Source organism: Eptatretus burgeri, chromosome 9, assembly GCF_056783735.1.
Source record: "Eptatretus burgeri isolate ZD-2024b chromosome 9, Ebu_testis_v1, whole genome shotgun sequence".
NCBI classification, from domain to species: domain Eukaryota; kingdom Metazoa; phylum Chordata; class Myxini; order Myxiniformes; family Myxinidae; genus Eptatretus; species Eptatretus burgeri.
Genome location: NC_140969.1, coordinates 22,068,438 through 22,088,916, shown reverse-complemented (window position 1 = coordinate 22,088,916; position 20,479 = coordinate 22,068,438). Strand labels below are relative to the sequence as shown.

At 43.5% G+C, this 20,479-nt stretch overlaps 2 protein-coding genes across 6 annotated transcripts in view; one reads left to right on the top strand and one right to left on the bottom strand.

Annotated features, from left to right (window-relative positions):
- Window positions 1-9,585, top strand: part of LOC147019690 (amphoterin-induced protein 2-like) — a 28,306-nt gene extending 18,721 nt beyond the window's left edge. The window contains exons 4-7 of one of the 3 annotated variants that reach the window (XM_085894325.1): window positions 703-843; window positions 3,968-4,150; window positions 4,728-5,575; window positions 8,806-9,585. In XM_085894325.1, the coding sequence (XP_085750451.1) occupies window positions 4,751-5,575; window positions 8,806-9,585 (1,605 nt within the window). In that variant the 5' untranslated portion in view covers window positions 703-843; window positions 3,968-4,150; window positions 4,728-4,750. The remainder of the gene's footprint in view (window positions 1-702; window positions 844-3,967; window positions 4,151-4,727; window positions 5,576-8,805) is intronic. The other 2 variants (XM_085894326.1, XM_085894327.1) reach the window with 2 other exon arrangements.
- An 8,075-nt stretch (window positions 9,586-17,660) lies between these two features.
- Window positions 17,661-20,479, bottom strand: part of EEA1 (early endosome antigen 1) — a 68,786-nt gene continuing 65,967 nt past the window's right edge. For all 3 annotated transcript variants that reach the window (XM_085894314.1, XM_085894315.1, XM_085894313.1), the window contains exon 27: window positions 17,661-18,711. In XM_085894314.1, coding sequence (XP_085750440.1) covers window positions 18,589-18,711 — 123 coding nt within the window. In that variant the 3' untranslated portion in view covers window positions 17,661-18,588. The remainder of the gene's footprint in view (window positions 18,712-20,479) is intronic.

Genomic DNA, 20,479 nt, shown 5'->3' with positions numbered 1-20,479 from the left:
GTTACAACAGTCAAAGAAATGGCAACTTTTGGTTTTTTAAAAAACTTTTCAATAAATAGCTAAATATTAGTCAAGTAAATACATTTCCTTTCTGGCATATGGAAATTCATTTATGAAGAGTAGGTGAGCTATCACTGGCACCCTGGTCAAATTCCTGACCTGACTTCCTGTGTCGGAATGGCGACTCGACCAGGACTGTAACCCAAACCGAGGAAACTTCTTCAGCAGCCCTGATGCTCTGAGTGTGTATTGATGGAGCATGAGGCACATGAATGTACATGGAAATCCATCAGAGGACCCATCTCCCAGGTAGACATTAAAGATCCTTGAATAACGCTTTTCCAGCAAGTTATCGCCAGCACTCTGAAGAAATTCCAAATTCCAACCTTGACTGACTTGCTGGGAAGACACCATCCGCCTCACCCAATCCGTGAGTCAACCCACCTGGTGTTATTTCAACGGTAGGACTGGGGCTCAAACTCCAGACCCTAAGATCTTAAACCAGACCAGGCGATGATGATGATGATGATGATGATTATGATTATGATGATGATGCATCCATTGTGGAAGTCATTTGCCATTTACCCCCCCCCTCCCCACACCTTCCATTTTATCTGCACTCATGTTTCAGGTATTTAAAGAGCTGACGACGTTAATGTCTGATACTGACTCAAATTGCTTTTTTATCACTGACTTTCCCAGCCCTGGCAAAAGTAGAAGTTGTATCACATAAAGCTGCGTCATGTTTAAAAGAGACAAGTTGTGCCACTTTGTGGTTGAAAATACCTGCAGGAGAGTCTCTGCCAGGAACCTCTGACTCCCGATTTTGGCACAGCACGCTCGGTAAGTGCACACCCCAGAGGCATGAGCTCTCAGCACAACTAGCACATGGAGCGTAGGAGACAGGCTTGAATTCACTTTATGTGCTTATCATACAACTCTACTGCACTGCAGAATAACCTGCTTGGGAAGAAGGGGGGAAGGCCAGGGTGATTGTACATTGCAAGTCTGGAAGACATGCCATCCTGTCTCCAAATTATAACCTTGCAAGGTTGCAAAGTCCTTGTCTCACCTCCTGCCACACAAGCTTGTCATAGTGACAAGCAAAAAATGCAGACACAGGAGAAATGGCTGGGGCGAGCCAGCACAGCTATAAGCTTGTCAGACGTTGTGGTGGCGAGGAAGCTTCAGGGGCACTTGATGGTCAAGAACACAAGAGGAGGTAGTTGTACAAGTGGTATCATTGACTGAGAGGGGATGATGAAGGGGAAGAATTAAATCCAGAGAAATGGTGGGAAAATTTATCCACGATAACACCAAAGGGATTAGCTTTATCTCTGACCTTAACAGTATCCCAGACCTTTAGAATTCGATTTTTTTTCATGCTTCCAGGATGTTGGGGGGGGGGGGAGGACCTTTCCCAGGCCAATGCGATCAATATCTCAAATATGACGTGGCCAAATATCTTCAGAATGTGATGCTAAAAGCTTTTGATGGAAGAGGGAAAATAGAAATGAAACACTAATAAAAGCTTAAACGACGTCCCATTCCACATCCTCTCGGCTGCCCCTCTCCACATTCCACCACCCCACTTCTGCCAACAGCACCTCCTTCCCCATCCCTAACTCCATGGACTTTCAATATCTGAGGTCTTCGCTCCAAAATGACAGACCTCTTAATCTAAGCAGCCACTGGTAAACCTTCCACTATCTGCCAAACAGAATCCTTCCTCCCACAAGATGTCTCTGATTCCTCAGTGGCCTCCCTGGGTATTGTCTTTTCCGGTTTGACAGGCCTGAACTCGGTTTCGGTGGTGGAGTTGTAGTTTGTCATGAACTCAATTTTCCACTGTTCATGTACTACCCTTCCACCTCCGAACCCCGACAAGTACATTGGATACACTATCTCCTCCACAAACACCTCTTGTTTGTCTGTGTGCTGCACAGTCCTCTTAACAGGGACGACTGTATTTACCTCTCGCTCTCTGTCAACATGGACCATCTTATAACCACCCATCCCAACCCTCTCTTCCTCATATGCAGTGATTTCAACTGTCACCATGCCAACTGGCTGGTTGTTGGTACCTCTTCAACCAGCCATGGCATTGCAACAAAGAACTTTTGTAACTCCATCTGCCTCACCTAATCTGTGAACTTTCTTATCCAGATTTCTCCCAATGGCACGTCCTCCCTTCTGGACTTGGGAATGCCAAATTTTCCTGCAAGTGTCTCCTGTTTCTCTTCTGCTCCAATAGGTTCATCTAACCATGAACTTGTCAGAATCAACATCTCTCTGACTACTGTCAGAGAGCTACATCAGCATGACAGAGTCTGGCATTATTCACTTAATCTGACTGGCAGGCACTGTAAGGTACCCTCTCGTGTCAAGACTGGTCTTTCATTTCCATCTCTCCTCGAATTAATACTACGTGGGAATCTTTCCACACAAGCTTGCTTTCATCTTTGATTCCCTGGAAAATCCTGCTTATCTCTTTGCTGATGATTTTACCCTTTGCCTCACTGTTGCTCAATGTTGAGACAGGAAAACAGCAGCCTATTCCCTATCTGCAGACCTCGATAGCATAAGGAGCAATACTTGGAACATAAAGACAATACTTGGCATGTCTTTCAACCCCGACAAATCCCACACACTCACCCTGTCTCTCCGAAAGGACCGTCTGACAAACCCTCTCATCTACTTCCTGAAGAAACCACTTGTATAGGATAAGTCACTCAAACTTTTGGGTCTCACCATCAGCCATGATGTTTCTTTGGCAGACCATATTTCCAAGATAGCCTTCAAAGCTCGTCGCCGACTGGGCATTCTTCATCGTGCAAGATCTTTCATTGGCCAATCTGAACTTTTAACAACCTACAAGGCCTTCATACACAGCTTAATGCAGTACTGGTCTGCTCTTTGGCCTGGCAATCACGTCTGGCACCTCGTCCTTCTTGATGCCATGGAAAGCAAGGTCCTCAAAATCATTGGGATCTCCCATGACGAAGCTGTGTCCCAGCCTGTTACTTTCTCATTGCAAGCACGTTGGTGGCCTTTCTGTAGTCAACCGCTTCCTTTTTAGGTCATCTCTTCGAGCATGACCTAATAATATGGGTGTCGAAGTCCTTCGATCCATCCGTCCATCCGTTCACAATGAAGTTGAAGCGGGAGATCTTGTCATTTGTGATCCTGATAGAGGTCGATGAGACGTACACAATGGTATGACTTTCAAGGTCACCAAAGGTCAAGGTCAAGGTCACGAGGCCTTTGAAGTTGCGAAAATGACGATTTTCAAATTCTATCTCCTCCGCCATTTCTCAAGCGATCTTGAATTTGATTGTAGCATATGAATCTATGGGACAATATCTAAATTTGGTCGGGCCAGATTTTCGATATTCGCTTTCGTGTCAAGTGACTCCAAAGTTGGCAAAAAATGCGAAAATGACGATTTTCAAAATTTATCTCCTCCTACATTTCTCAAGCAATCTTGAATTCAATTGTGGCATATGAATGTATGGGACAATATCTAAATTTGGTCGGGCCGGATTTTCGAATTTCGCTTTCGTTTTCACGTCACGTGACTTCAAAGTTTGCAAAAACTGCCCTACCTTCAGGAGACTACTACTATATATTCTCTACTGGGCATGGTAAAAGTTAGTGAATGGTGTCATTGCATAGCAGCTGACCTTGTATATTTATACATTTTCCGCCGAAGGTGCAAAAGTTTCAAAACCCGAAATGTAAACGTCGGCATTTATTTTCAAAATATAATTTCGTGCACACGCGCCAAAATGCCGGGTCATCTTTAACCAAACTGCACAGTTCGAGCTGTGCAGTAGAACTGCGCAGTAGTCTTCGGTCATAACTGAACATTGAGAACTTGTGGTATTATAGAGATGACCGTCACCCCCACACGGGGGTAATTTTTGGTCTTGCACCTTCTGCTCACTCTTGCTTCTGTCCCTCTCAGGTTTCTGCAGGGCGCACATGGTCTGTCAGTAACCCTCTTCTTGTTAAACTCCCGAAACCCAGGCTTACTGCTCACCTCCACTCATTCGTTCCTCTTCTCTCACCCGTGGAACCAACTTCCCCAGTATATTCAGCCCCGTTCTTCCCTCCGGGGCTTCAAGACAGTTGTTCAACTCTACCTCAGGTTTCTACTTCCCAAAATGATCTCATTCCTTTTTTCCAGGTTATTGTGATTTCCCCCACCCCCCTTTCCCTCATCTCTTTTCATTTGTTAGTTGGTGGTTGATTTGTTCCTTTTCTGTTTCATCCCCGCTTTCCCCTTCCTGCCGTGTTTCATTCGCTTATGTGCAGCTTGTTCACCGCCATGTGTCCTTCTCCCCGTCCCCTTGATCATTCTTACTTCTACTCTGCTGTTCGTGTTTCCTTCTTTCATTTTGTTCCCTTCCATGAGCCTCGATCATGTATACAAAGAAAAGCCGTTACAAAGGGGGACAGGGCTTTTTATTCTGGATACTTTAAACTTTGTCACCTTTATCCTCTGTAAACATATCCTGATTTCAGTTATATATTCAGCTCTTATCTTGCTCCTCCCCCCCCCCCCCCACTGACTTCACTAAATAATGAGTTGCCAATTTCCCAAATAGGCTTTAGAAATGAGAATGATTTTTATTTGAGATGCAGCTGAAGTGAACCGTTTATTTTGATGTACAGTACTGTATTATGTGCTTGACACCTCATAACCATCATGTACTTTGTTACAGGTTTGCACAGTTGAAGTCTGACCATGTTGTATGTCCGACCTTACAACGGCTGGCGGATGGTGTCCAACCTTGGCCCCTTCCTCTCGACCTTACTACTGCTTTTGCTATTGTTAACCCCAGGCTGGGGGACTTGGACTTTCGCCTTTGGGTTGAGATCTTGCCACTGTAACTGCTTCTGTGCCGGTGAGCTGATGGATTGCAGTGGTGCTAATCGATCAGCTTTTCCCATCAAGCTTTGGCCTTACACTCGCAGACTTGATCTTAGCTATGGAAACATCCCCAACTCCATGAGAAACTGGTTGCCGGATACAAAATATCTGCTCTCTTTGAAACTGAGGCACTGTCGTTTATCCACGTTGCAGGGAATGCCTTTTCAGAACCTCAAGGTGCTCACATTACTCGACCTCTCATCCAATTCATTGAAATCAATAGAGTGGCATATATTCACAGGGTTGGACTCTCTGGAGGTCCTTTTGCTATACAACAACCACCTGGAGAGCATTTCTGGGTCAATGAGACTGCACAAGCTCAGAAGCCTCTATCTGAGCAATAACCAGCTGCATAACTTTCCTGAAGGCCTACTTTCTCCCAAAGACCGCCCACAAACTTTGAGAGTTGTTGATTTGTCTTACAATCATCTGCAGGATCTGCCCATTGAGAAAATGAAAGATCTACCACTCTCTTTCTGTGCCGGTCTCTACTTGCACAAAAATCCACTTACCTGCAGCTGTGCTTTGTCTAAACTGCTGCACAAATGGGAACAACGAGGCCTGTTTTCAACACTGCAGTTTCATCACTGGTTGAGGTGCAAGAAAGAAGGCTCGGACGAAAGTGTTCACCTCCTCGAGGTGGTTACTTTTATCATTCTACGCACAATTCCTAGGTTTTTTTTGTTATAAAGCTTGTGAAGTCTCCACATTCACACAACCATTCTGTAGTTTTGAGACAATTAAAAAAACCAAAGTCTAACATTCTAGTTTATCAACATTTTTTAAGTACCTTGGGCCTCATGGAGGAGCTTGCACATTCATGACAGTGTATGCAGGGCAAGGACATGAGGAGACCTCGGTTTACTTTTGTATGAATCGCAACAGCAGTAGACAGTGTGCAAAAGTATAATAAGAAAAATCGGATGAATATTGATGTTTTTAAAAGAAAAACGCATTTTAATAGGTGTTTTCAATGTATGGGCACGATGCAGGGAGGGTGAGAGGAGAGTTCAGGTCTTGAAGTCACATTTAACAGACATGGAATTTCCACGGGTCTCTGCTAGTCTATATAATAATAGACTTGTTTGTCCATTCGTGGGTAACATTCCGTTCCACCCATTGGTTGGACAATTCACCTGACTTCACCCACAATTTAAACCTGAAAAATAACAAACTCATTCGGCTGCCCTCTTGGGTGGTGCTCACTGCTATGTGAAGCCAAAGACTTAACCTCCGCCATCTTCGAAGATGGATGGAGGTTACTGTTTTCACCCCTTTCTGTTTGTTTGTTTGTTTGTTTGTTTGTGAACAGTATTACGGAAAAACTCCTCGACGGATTTCGACGAAACTTGGTGGGGGGGGGGGGTTAAGTATGGTCCAAGGATCATGCCATTAAATTTTGGACTTGGTCCCCCCCCCACCCAAAAAAAATTGTTAGAGAAAAAAAATTTTTTTTTTTGCATTTCTGCATGTTTTCAGTGATTTCCAACCCCCCCCCAAAAAATTGTTACCCCCCCCAAAAAAGATTTTTTTTTTTTGCATTTGTACATTTTAAGTGACTTCCAACCCCCCCCAAAAAATTGTTAGAGAAAATTTTTTTTTTTTTGCATTTCTACATGTTTTAATTTCCACCCCCCCAAAAAAAAGAGAAAATTTTTTTTTTTTGCATTTCTACATATTTTAAGTGATTTCCAACCTCCCCCCCCAAAAAAAAATTGTTAGAGAAAAAAAATTTTTGCAACTTTTTTTTTCAACAATTTCGATTTCTTTTTTTGCATTTCTACATGTTTTAAGTGATTTCCAACCCCCCCAAAAAACAATTGAGAATTTTTTTTTTTTTGCATTTCTACGTTTTAAGTGATTTCCAACCCCCCAAAAATTGTTAGAGAAAATTTTTTTTTTTGCATTTCTACATGTTTTAATTTCCACCCCCCCCCAAAAAAAATTTAGAGAAAAATTTTTTTTTTGCATTTCTTCATGTTTTAATTTCCACCCCCCCAAAAAAAATTTGTTAGAGAAAAAAAAATTTTTTGCAACTTTTTTTTCAACAAAATTTCGATTTCTTTTTTTTGCATTTCTACATGTTTTAAGTGATTTCCAACCCCCCTCCCCCAAAAAAAAATGTTGGAGAAAAGAACTATAACTCTGTCAGCACTGTTGACATATTTAATGAATAAGATATAAGGTTCACTTGAGTGACCCAGCAGTATTGGCGGCGGAGGTTTTGGACTCTCCCGAGTGCTCCCCCTCTAGTTTGGAGCTGTAATATTCACAATCGCCATACCCTCCCCACATTTTTTTCCCCTTTAGTGTAAAATGAAGTGACAGTTGAAAGGATTTCGAGCTGATGGGCATCAGATGCCTTGCAAAGATAGGCCACAGCAATCGAGGCAGTGGTCTGTTATCTAGACACTGCCCAAATAACTTTGTGGCATTCTCTCAAGCAGGGCTTTCACCACGAAGGTTATGCAGGTCCTTGCTAGTATTTCTGACTATTTTCTCTTATACGATTCGACCTGGGACCAAAAAACTAATGTCTTTGTCTGAGGACTTTTGGGAACCTCGCAACAATGTGAAAGAAAACATCCGTCATTATTTACTTTAAGCGATGTGTATACATGCATCAAGAAGAAGATAATTAGTTTTGTGACCTTTATTGGCACAATTATTCTGCTCATGGTCACTTGAGAGAGTTGAAATGCCAGGGGATTTCCACATATCTTGTGGGATTGTGAGTTGGACAGGAAAATGTGAGGGGCCATGGCACGTACGAGTTGTTTAGATCGAGGTTTCTGTGAAATCAATGATAACATGATATGGGAGAGGAAAGCATTAAATATTCTGCTGTTTGGATGTGGGAATGCCCATGTGCTTTTATGAGCAGGAGGGTGAGGATGGGATGACAAAGTTGAGGTTGGGTGGGGGGGGGTGTAGAGCAAAGATGGGACAGAGTTGGTAGGGGGGGATTTGAGGACTTTCAATGGAGGAGAGGGGGTTGAGGAGTTGGGGGGTGGGGTGAGAGCAGGTTTGAAGGCCTGAAGTGGGGAGGTCATTGATGCCTTAGGGTTGGGAGTGGAGGGTGAGGCCTTACTGTTTGATTGGGGGGGGTTAATGAGTTGTGGTGGGGGGGGACATAATGAGTTGTGGTGGAGGGAGTTTCAAGGCTTGACGTGGGGAGGGTATTGACGACATAGGGTTGGCGGGGGGGGGGGGTAGGTTTAGGACGTGGGGTTGGGAGGCAGAGGCAGAGGCAGAGGTGGAGGCGGAGGTTGAGGACTTGGTCACATTTTGCATTGTGCAGATGTTCCACAAGTCTTTGCTGGTGCAGTCAACCGAGCAAACCCGAGGAAGGTGAATGGGAAATTTAAAAGAACCCTAAAACACAGTTCATTTGAGGGTGCCAAACAAAACAACAATGTTTAAGAAAAAAAAAGTTACAACGTGAAGGGGTGGGAGTGGGAGAGGGGTTACTCAAAGTGGTTTGGCTGGTGGACCCATTTAGAAAGGAGAAACACGACTCGTCCGTGTGCCAAAAACTAGAAGCCAAATTGGTTTACAATTATCTACCCATTTTGATGCAATAAGGCTATTTAATGATGACTTCTTCTTGAAGAGGCAGAAACAAATTGATGTTACTTTAAGAGGCTCTATGCTAGTATGACGCAAGGCTTGAGCGAACAATCATTTCCCTCTTGTATGAAATATCATTTCAGATCTCTGCAGATGCAGATGCTGATGCCAAAAAATACAATGCATTGCTTGTGGTGTTACGCTTAGTCCCCTTTTTGTTCAAATTTTTGACAGATAACATTACTTCCTTACACTCGATATGAAAAGCTTGGAAGTTTATGTAGTTGCTGTGTTCACAGGAATCCCAAGAGGGTGGCTTCAACTGTTCCTCCAATAGTTCACAATGCTGTTCTTCATTTCCACCCGACAAGTCGAGCAATCAGGTGGCCTACATCGGTGACCGTGTCGTGCTGCCCTGTCCTTCGCGCTTAGCCTCGCACGAGGGGACCCACTTCAGCTGGTTCACTCCCGACTCCATAGGCTTGGAGACTCCCACCTTCTCCAATAACAGTGGAACTGTCAAGGTACTGAAAAATGGCAGCCTCGAGTTGAAGTTTCTGACAAAGTCACAAGCTGGCACATACATCTGCAACACAAGTAATGAACTCTTCAACCTACATGACTCATCCATGGTGACCCTGAAGATTGACAAAAGGGACAATCCATTCAGCACCGCACTGACGACGCTCATCGCCTCCTCGGCCATCATCTCTCTAATTGGTCTTTACCTATTTATACCACCGTGCCGCCGGTCACGCCCAGATCCCGTCTCAGGACCAAGTACCGTTGAAGCTTCGCATGCATCCATCTTGAGCAACGTGGCTTCACGACCGCAAAACACTCTTCATTCAGAAACAGATGTACTCGAAGGAGGGGCAAGTTCAGCAAGTGGGCCACAGAAGCCGGGAAAACGTGTCATAATCCTAGAACCACACAAAGCAGACAAAGGTGGTCATAGCAGTAGATTAAAGGAGCCGGGAGAGGATGGCCGCGAAGAACGTTTGCTACAGTTTCTTCGTGTCAAGTCAGATTCAGAGTCCAACTGTTCTATCTACTCAGATACTCCGATAGTGAGATAAATCCAAACTATAACCAACGCAGTCCTCTTAGTCTTCTCATGAAAACCAATTATTCAGTTTTGGAATGTCAATTTATATGTACAAGGAAAGGTGCTGCCTTGCACGCAGGGTGATACTCCTAGACTTCTGCCGATTCAATATGCCTTTAAGCCAGTGGTTACGAGAGCCATTTGAGAAATTTAAATTGCTTTCAGGGAAAATGACATTTGGATATATCGGAATTAAGTGATGGGACACTTGGTTCATTGAAGCAATTCAATGCACCGATGCAATGTCAAATGTTTGAGGCACTCGTAACACGTAAAGGTTCACGCTGTTAACAAGAGTTAATTGAAAAAATAATTATTTGCGTTTGTCCTCTTTCAAAATAATGATGTGCAAGCACCTCTGTAGCCAGGTATGGTGACTATGCATGAGGGTAAGGCATATGATAAAGTAGAGAAATGTTCAGTAGATGTGTGTGTATGAACATCGATATTGTTACTCTTTTGTCAGGAAATCAAAAGGAATGAATGATTTAAAGATTTAAACAACAAGGGAATACAACCAGGAGTCCGAGCCAAGATTTAAGTGGAGAATATATGCTGCCGTTTTCACTCGAATCATGTCCGTCGTTAATTTTTATAGCTGTACATAATGACAAGCCTTACAAGACACAAAGTGCTGGAATATTGGAGGTGTGACCCGAGGCTGACGGTGCTTAGACGAGTTTGGCGACAATGAGCAACACAGGCTCATTTCACTCTCCGGTCTTTCCCACGATGCAGACATCCCTTGTATTTGTGCATTTGAAGCACCAACTACAATCGGTCAATGAAACTAGTTATCCCTTACAAATAACTTCTCCTGAGATCTGATGAAAATCTGTAGATAGACGATAAATAAGACGTCCCGAGAACGTTTATGTAACCAACTCAATGTGTACTCGATTCTCATCAACCTAAATCTGGGTCATTCGACACAGGTAATTACAGACCGATACAATTTGTGTATTCTCGAGCAACAAGAGGCTGGATTAGTGATAGGAAGAGAAGAAATGGCTGTAAACAGGAAGATACAAGTGCGGGTACCCCAGGAATCGGTTCTAGAACTGTTATTACCTCCACCACCGACGGTGGAAAAGGAGTTTGTTTTCACCCCTGTCTGTCTATGTGTAGGATATCTAAAAAAGTTGGGGACAGATTCAGATGAAACCTGGTGGATAGGTTGGGTGTGTGACAAGGACAAACTGATTCGATTTTGGTGAAGCTCCAGATCAGACTACTCGAATTTTTCAAGTGATTCTTCACCATTGAGAGATGGGACCAAAATGATTTATAGCATGATATCTCAAAAAGTTGTGGACAGATTCGGACGAAACTTGGTGGACATGTTGGGTATGTGAAAAATTTTCAGTGATTCTTCACCATTAAGAGATGGGGCCAAAAACGACATATAACATGATATGTCAAAAAATTATCAGGCCTGATATGTTCCACTGGATCGGGTGGAGGTATGTGCTCTATCGAGTGCCCTTATAGTTACGAATAATTTACATCAATGATTTGAACAATGGGGTTAAGAGGTGGCTTTCCAAATTTGCAGATGATACAAACTTAGAGGGAAGGCAGACAGCAGAGAAGGGGGTGATCAGATTCAGGAAAGTCTAGATGCTTGTAGAGATTGGCAGATGTCGATTAACCTAAATAAGTGTAAGGTGTTGCGAATGGGTAAGAATAATGAACATAGAGATTACATGATGCAAGGGACAATGTTGGAGTGTGTCACACATGAAAGGATCTGGTGGGGGTGGGGGGGGAGGTAAGCAGACAGGGCAGTTCCAGGTGGATCCAATAGTTTTATGTTGTCGTTGCAGGGGGGTACATGATGAATCGAAAGAGGTACACTGCATGGCCAAAAGTATCTGGACACCTGCTCATCCAGTATGTGGACACATCTCATTTCAAAACCATGGGTATTAATATGGACTTGGTCCTGCCTTTGCTGCTATTACAACCTCCACTCTTCTGGGAAGGCTTTCTAGTAGATGTTGAAACATTGCTGCAGAGATTTGCTTCCATTCAGCCACAAGAGCATTAGTGAGGTCGGGCACTGATGTTGGGCGATTAGGTCTGGCTCGCAGTCGGCGTTCCAAGTCAGCCCAAAGGTGTTTGGTGGGGTTGAGGTCAGGGCTCTGTGCAGGCCAGTCAAGTTCTTCCACACAGATCTCAACAAACCATTTCTGTATGGACCTCACTTTATGCACGTGGTCATTGTCATGCTGAACCATGAAAGGGCCTTTCCCAAACTGTTGGAAGCACAGAATCGTCTAGAATGACATTGTATGCTGTAGCATTAAGATTTCCCTTCACTGGAACGAAGGGGCCAAGCCTGAACCATGAAAAACAGCCCCAGACCATTATTCCTCCTCGACCAAATTTTACAGTTGGCACAATACATTCGGGCAGGTAGCGTTCTCCTGGCATCCGCCAAACCCAGATTCATCCGTCAGACTGCCAGATGGTGAAGTGTGATTCATCACTCCAGAGAACACGTTTCCACTGCTCCAGAGTCCAATAGCGGTGAGCTTTACACCACTCCAGCCGACGCTTGGCATTGCGCATGGTGATCTTAAGCTTGTGTGCAGCTGCTCAGCCATGGAAACCCATTTCATGAAGCTCTCAATGAACAGTGCTTTTGCTGACATTGCTTCCAGAGTCAGTTTGGAACTCTGTCGTGAGCGTTGCAACCTATGACAGACGATTTTTCCGCGCTACGTGCTTCAGCACTCGGGGGTTCCGAACTATGAGCTTGTGTGGCCTACCACTTCGCGGCTGAGCTGTTTTTGCTTCTCGACGTTTCCACTTCACAATAACAGCATCTACAATTGATCGGGGCAGCTCTAGCAGAGCAGAAATTTGATGAACCAACTTGTTGGAAAGGTGGCATCCCATGACGGTGCCACGTTGAAAGTCATGAGCTCTTCAGTACTGCCCATTCTACTGCCAATGTTTGTCTATGGAGATTGCATGGATGTGTGCTCGATGTTATACACCTGTCAGCAATAGGTGTGGCTGGAATAACCAAATCCACGAATTAGAAGGGGGTGTCCGCATACTTTTGGCCTTATGATGTAGTTTTAGCACCTTACAGGAAGTTAATGAGGCCCCATCAAGAATATTGTGTGGAATTTTAATCACCACATCTGAGGAAGGACAAAGTTGCTAAAGAGAGGGTTCAGCACAGAACTGGAATGGTCCTGGGCCTAACTAGACTAAAGGCCCGGTCACACCTTGACGTTTTAGCCAGCGATGGCAACGTATTAAAATGTATCTAAAACGCTGGCTTACGTTGAACTTTTGATGTTTTTTTTTAAAGATTCGGACGTATTCATAGCGACTTGGTCTTATGTATAACGCATTGGTAACGGACACAGAACGTTTCGTTGTGTTATAGATAACTTATACCAACGAATGCTGAACCTGTTGTCGGCCTACACAACCGATGCCCAACGATAGTCTAACTTAGGCATAGCGCGTTGCACGCATTGCCGACGATGTCGTGACGTAGCCTATTAAAAGGCTGACGCACAACGATTCGAATCATAACTGCCGTAGAAATGGAAGTGTCAACATCGCGGTCACACCTTGGCGATCTTGCCAGCGTATGCCGACCTAAGAAAAATGTGTCTAAAACGTTGGGGCACGTCAAATACGGTATGAGTAAGTTTGGTATACGTGAGTAGAATGTTAAAGTACGCTATCATACATCGTAGTAAGTAGAGTACGTCAAGAAATTTAAAACATGTTCAAAATTTTACGACGTACTCGGCGTATGACACACGTTCCGCATGCGATGGGGATAAGTTGTACACACGATATGTGGACGCTTACACACGTTCACAAAGGCTACTTATAAGCTACTCATAAGTCGAAACACGTCGCGGTAATGTCTTTTTTACGTGAAACTTATTTCTAACTTATGTTTGACGTGTTTTGAACCAATTCTTTACGTAGTCCCAACACACATCGACGTATGTAGACGTATTCCAATGACGTCTTCCGGTCGACAAAAAAAATAAATGAACGTGTTTCTAGCTTACAACTGCCATATAAAGACGTGTTCCCAGCGGTTTTGGGAATTGGTATATAAAAATGGTGTTCATAAAAGGGGAACCCAACAGTGTTTTCGAGTTCCTTTTTGAGTCGATGTCCATGTCAGCAGTAACAGTATCAGTATCCGTATTAGTATTAGTATTAGTAGTAGTTTGTTCATGTAGGCAGTAGTAGGTGAGTGTGAGGGGGAGGGTGTGGGTTATGATGGATCGTCCTTGCGTTGAACGATTTAAATGATAAACTCAACGATTTAAATGGCTGCATCTCCACTATTGAAAGTAGACGCTTGCGCTCAACAATTGGATTTTTTTGACACTCAACGACTTTTAAACGGTACCACTCAGCCATTTTCATTGTTTACAATGAACGATTTAAATTGCTGTCACTCGCCTTTGTTTTTTGACGCTGGGGTTTGGAAATTTGAAGCGTTTCTTCTGAACGTGTTAAAACGCTCAAACTCGACTATTTTAAATAGACGCTGCCGATGGACAATTGGAATCATAGCCAAGCTAGACATCGAAGTGTGAACATCCTCGTCATGCCGAAGAAAAGTTTGAAGAATGCTGCAAATAAGTGTCCTGGCCGTGGCCGTGGACGCTGACGCAAGGACGATCCGTTATACCGACGTCTTTCAGCCTATGAGTAACTTAAAAGTAACGTCTGTCGATGTGTGGCAACGATCGCATAACGTGCCAACAACACGTTAATCATAGGTTAGAAATAAGTTTTGGGTACGCTAAACATTACCTCGGCGTGTCTCAGCTTATGATTAACTTACAAGTAGCATGTGTTGACGTCTGTCAGCGATCGCAGACCGTGCATACAACTTGTGGCCAGCGTAGCGGAACGTGTGAGTCATACGCCGGCATACGTCGTGAAATTTCAAGCATGAAAAAATTTGAGGACAACCAAAAAGTACAACGTTTAAAGCCAGCGTACAACGACGTATGGCAGTGTTTTTCAGCGTGCTCTCAATGTTATCAAAACTTACCCATAACGTATTCAACGTGTGCCAGCGTTTTAGAAAAAAAATTCAAAAATCGGCATACATTGGCTAAAACGTCAAGGTGTGACCGGGCCTTAAGCAATTAGGAGCGGCTGAAAGAGACAACCTTTTACATGAGAAAGATGACTACAAGGGAATCTGATAGAGAAGTTTAAGATAATGAAGGGAATAGACAAAAAAAGTGCAGAATAATTTTTCAGCAGAATGGACACTGAGAGGACAATGGGGCACATGATGAATAAAGATGAGAAGAGTTAGGATGGTAGTAAGGCGGAAGTCTTTCATTCAGAGAGTGAGAGAGTAGTTAATGCATGCAGTCGTCTTCCTGCAAGGGTAGTGACAGCAGAAATGGTGAATCATCTTAAATTCGAGTTGGATAGGTCTCTCGTAGTAGTGAGGAAGGGGGAGTACTAAGATGTTGGCAGGACTGCACAGGCTTGATAGGTCTAATGACCTCCGCCTGTGTTGAAATTCCTAGTACAGTACATCTTTATATCACCAATGATCTCCACAAGGCATTACTACGGACCACCAAACCAAAAGGTACAGAGGTCATGCGGATTCTCGCAGGTTCACACAACACCAGGAACATTGCTTAATCTCCGATATCACGAGGGATCTCCCTGGGGTCTCAGCTGCCTAAAATGGCCTCGACCTCGATACACTTGGCTGCATTCAAACATCGAATTATCCTTTGCCAATAATGTCACGGATGATCAGATGTGGTGCGAATGGAGACATAAAAACCAATGACGATGACACACGAGATAATCTAGTTTCAGAACATTTTGGCTCACAAAATAACGAGTGAGCATTACCGGGTGGATAGAAAGCTCGTTGGCAATGGGATCAGAACAAAACTCTACAAGTTGTAACCGCATCGTGGGGACGTGTATGGGTTAGTGACTGTGTTCGTGGCAATGCGTTCTGTTTTTGAAGCGTACATACAAGTACCAAAAGCATGTGCGAAATATATGGCTCAGACTTTGTGATGAGCTCAAAAACTTTCCAGAATCTTTGAAATCAAAACTAAACTTTGCTTTTGTTTAATGTAAATATAAGAATTATTTGGATTCAAATCATAGTTCAATGTCGAAAAAATATGCGATTTGGATTCAACATCGAAAGGCATAACAACACACGGCAGCGTAAAAGCAGATTATTCTGTGCCGGAGATTAAGAGAAAGTCCTTCTCTAGGAGAGACCCCTTGATATCGAGATGGGTTTTCATTTGTGAAAACTCCAAACCAAGAGGCGTATCACATGGTCACGCGGTACTCCAAGATACTGCATTGAAAAATTTTGCGAGTCGAGTTGTTGTACAAAACCAACAGAAGACCAGTTGTGGTTGTACCAGCTCTGTTAATTGTTTATTAAATTTTAAAGGAACATTCAAAATGTGCAGTTAGCCCCATAAAAGTATGCTTGCCTTGATAAAGGCAATAATTTATAACCACCTTGCACAGAGAGTACAGCGGCGATGTAGAGCGGAACATTGAAATTCGAGGAATAATTTAATGCAAAACATTTACAGAAATGGGACTGGGACACGATTCAAATCGTACATTTCAGACAAAGCCAAAGAGCCGCCCTGGGTTGTATCCGATTCACACCGACCGCATGCCATTTACAAATACCGATCACAGCGTTTGAAGGCCGCAGGATTACCGGCGGTTGAGCGCAGCATATGCCGAGTGTTCCTAAAACGACACTTTGTGAGTTTATGACCGATCGATAGCACAAATTAATTTATCTTCTCCACAAACCTGCCAACGCAAGTCACTCATCGATCATGGGGCCTGCGAACCGTGTTACGTTACAATTCCAGGTGCAAAACCTGCTGAGAGATCAAGTCCCTTTGAGTTTTTATTTATTTATTACTGACCTCACCACGTGTGTCATGCCCAAAGAGGGAAAGTTTTTGACCGACTCATGAGGTACTCAAGCCTTGTTTATTTTACGTTTTCATGATCCATACGCAGCTTATGCCGAACAGCCACCTGTGGAGACGATTCTTCTTTCATATACATTCTTTAACAAAATTACCGATAAAGAAGGTGCAAGACTGATAAACTGCAAGTGAAATCATGATGTCCTAAAAGGTTGCCGAAATCCAGCTGTGGATACTTCTCAGCAGGATTATTAAACGATGTGTTGGACAACTGAGTGTGCGTGAAGGCATGGGCCCAGCTCTATGCGCTCGTGTCATGGAATAGGTATCAACGTGTTACAGCAAGGTGCAGCGGAGACCTGCCCAAGGGACTTTGCATTGAAAAGCGTATATTGAAAAAGTTGAAGTAATATTGCATCCTTCCATTTGTCATCCCAAAATATTCTCTGCCAAGTTGATGCATTTGTAGAAAAGTTGTTTAACTGAACAATGGACTTAATTGAGAAGTGTTTTTAAAGTGCTCAACTGCATGTTACGAAGCACATGGATTCTACTGCCTATGTGATCACAGTTCACTGTGTTGGAAATGTCTCTTTTTCCCCCCCAAGTACTCAAACTATTAAAAACTCAGCTGAGCCTAGTTGTCATTTAACATAAAGTTGAAATTGGCAAGCATGCGCTCCTGCAAAAAAAGGCCCGGCAGTGGTGTCTTGGCCTTTCAACCCCCCCGGGACGAACTAATGGAGTGAGTGGGGAGAAACAAGGATTGAAATCGGGTGAGAACAAAAAAATAAAATAAATAAAGAAACGATTGTTTTCCATTGCCGATACAAAGAACAACATCTTCAGATTCCAACAAAATATATGTGAACACTGAACATGTATTAATGTGAGCAAAACTGAGGCCAACCAGGTATGTACGTCACCAAATGATACCAACACGATAATTCAAAAACAGTTAATGTCATCTCTTATAACCGGCTTTGAATGGTACGATCCGCAATTTTGATCTTCGATTGACGCAAGCTCGTGTTCACAACCAACAGCTACACAAGATGACGGACCAGAGTCTGAGAATCAGGAATTTGCAAAGTTTAGTGGTGTTTAATCACGTCATGATTAAGCTAGTAAACAATTGGCCGGTATGTCAAGAGGCCAACCCCCCACCCCGGCACAGATACACACAACACCAGTAGAAAATAAATGGTTTCGTTGCCTACATTCGGCAATGCTGAAAAGTAACTGTGGCAGTGCATTCCAGATTATCATCGTCACAACAAAACTGTTTGGCAAAAACCATCTGTGATGACCATCGACTTGGCAGGACGTGGACACATACCTCATACACATTTGATAGAATTCATTATTGAATAGATACGCCCATATACATTCTGATAAATGACAAATTAAACATTTGGTGACGATTCAGATCAACATAAATCGACAGTTATATGCCAAAGGCTTTGTGGGGGAAGGAAGAGTAGGAAGAAGGGCTTCGTTGCAATGTTGGTACCTTGTAGGAGAAAGATAATATTTGAAAAAAAACCCCAAAAACAAACATCAAATTAATTAGTGAATTTAACTGGGAAAAAGTACAAAAACTATCCAGGTAGTGCAGCAGAAGAATCAATGCAGAGTTGACTGAGTTTGAGCTTCAGTTTGATATGCGAACAAGGTAAAGGTTGGCGATGCTGATGGAACTCAAATGTGCTATTGACAACTTCATGAACAAGGCGACGACGAAACAGGTGACAAGATGCATGGCTCCATTAGAAAACGAAAACATGAGACCAACCTTTCAAGCTGCTGCAAACATGCACGCACCTCCATCCCAACGACGGAGGTATTTTCCCACAAGTTTGGCCCAATGTATCAAATGCAAACTTCTGTTAATGATTTTTGGAAAAGAGAGAGAAAACGGTGTGAAGTTACGAGAGAAAGGATTACGGGGGAAGTCTCGGTAGGATGGAGGAGTTTAAAGGATGCAGTTGATGATGCCATGGAAGCACGCATCATCCCTGCAGCTCATGGAAACACGTATCGCAGACACGTACTGGTTTCTTGGAAGAAGGCGTGAAACACGAGTTTGGAGAACACTCTGCACAGAAGATGTTTCCACAGTGCCTGCAATGATGCTGGAAGAGGAAAAGTGGTGTTTGGTCAACAACAGAACTTTAAATTTTTTTTTCTTCTTTCCAAGGTGAAGAGAAATAAGATGCAAACAAAATAAACCCTCCCATTAGCTGAAGCTTCTCAATCTTCCATCCAGCCCACCCCCACCCAGGACCCATGCTTTCCTCCCTCCCATCCATCCATCCATCCATATGCAATGAGATAGTACATCTTAGATGCACAGCTTTCAGCACAAGCGTATTCGTGTATGCATGCACACATGCACGCACCTTTAATAAAAGCTTCGATAAAACCAACGGATTACTTCCGGCAGCACAGTACCACCTCCCTAAAATAAATCTACTCCGCAAGCATATGAAACTGCACACACAACACTCCAATCAAAAAATAAAACATGAAGGGTCATGGGAAAGACTATTTACCTCCACCACCGAATGTGAAGGTGGTTATGTATGCTTTCACCACTTTCTCTCTGTTTGTTAATTGCCGGAATCCTTTGGATTTCGGCAATTATGTTGGTCGGTTTGCGCGTGTCTCTGTGTGTCTGTGTGTTTGTTTACCCTGTAGAAGCCACACCGTTTCAGCGATCATGAACAAACTGGGTACAAACGTCGGCCATGGTCCAACTTACACTTGTCGTTTGTGGTGAATCTAGGTCAAAGGTCAAGGTCACCAAAAAACCGAAATTCTTATTTTCACAACAACGTCCGCTAAAATGGTCGTATCGACTTGAAACCAAATCCAAAATGTGCATCTTCCAATTCTGCATCCAACCATATGTCTCATTGGGGTGTCACACCAACACCCTTCTTAGTGGTCGGGGGTCGAATGTCAGGGTAGTCAGGTCAAAACTTTCAAATTGCCATAAAAACGCCATTTCAAGTCCGATTGATTTCCAAGTTATGATCATGACCAAACTAAGTGCTACAACTCATTTAAACAGTAGCATTATCGACTTCTAAGAAGCAAATTGATTTCCAGGTTTTTGCTTTTCAGAGATCATGGAGATATGACAAAGTTATTCTGGCAATTCCTTGCTCAACGAGCAATTTCTTTTGTTTGTGCACAGGATATCTAAAAAAGGTGTGGACGGATCTGGATGAAATTTTGTGGACAGGTTCGATGTGTGATTCGGACGAACTGATTCGATTTTGGTGAAGATCCAGATCTGGATATGAGAATTTAAGTGATTCTTCACCATTGAGAGATTGGGCCAAAAACGAGATATTGTTACGAATCTGGAAACGATGCACACTCAACATTCAGGTCCCAAAGTTAGTTATGTCGATAAGTATGTGTACAGTAAGTTAGAATCCATCCCCTTCTGTCTAATGGGAATTACAAAGCTGTTAGTGCCGGATCCATATCTAGTGCCGGATCGTCTGCAGCTGCTTTCTGCAAGGCCTGTGCCGGTCGACCGTCTGCCGACTGTTTTTACTGCAAGGCCTGTGCCGGCCAGTTCATCTGCCGGCTGTGTTTGCTACAGCGGCCTTGTCATGCCTTGCCTGCCTGCTTTTGCCATGATCCATGCCTGCTGCCCACGTTCATTTTGCCCCGCTCTGTTTTGCATTCCCCCCCCCTTTGTTCATTGCCATGTGCGCCAGGATCGTCATGGAAGTTGCAAGAACTGTCCTGTTGGCAGCTACAACACGGGTCTGCAGTGGCGGCCCGTGCACCGGTTGACTTTTGTTTTTCTGCCTGCAGAGTCCATTGATCCTGGGCCATGGTTTAGTGTAAAATTTGTAAGTTAAGGTTAAGATGTACTGTAAA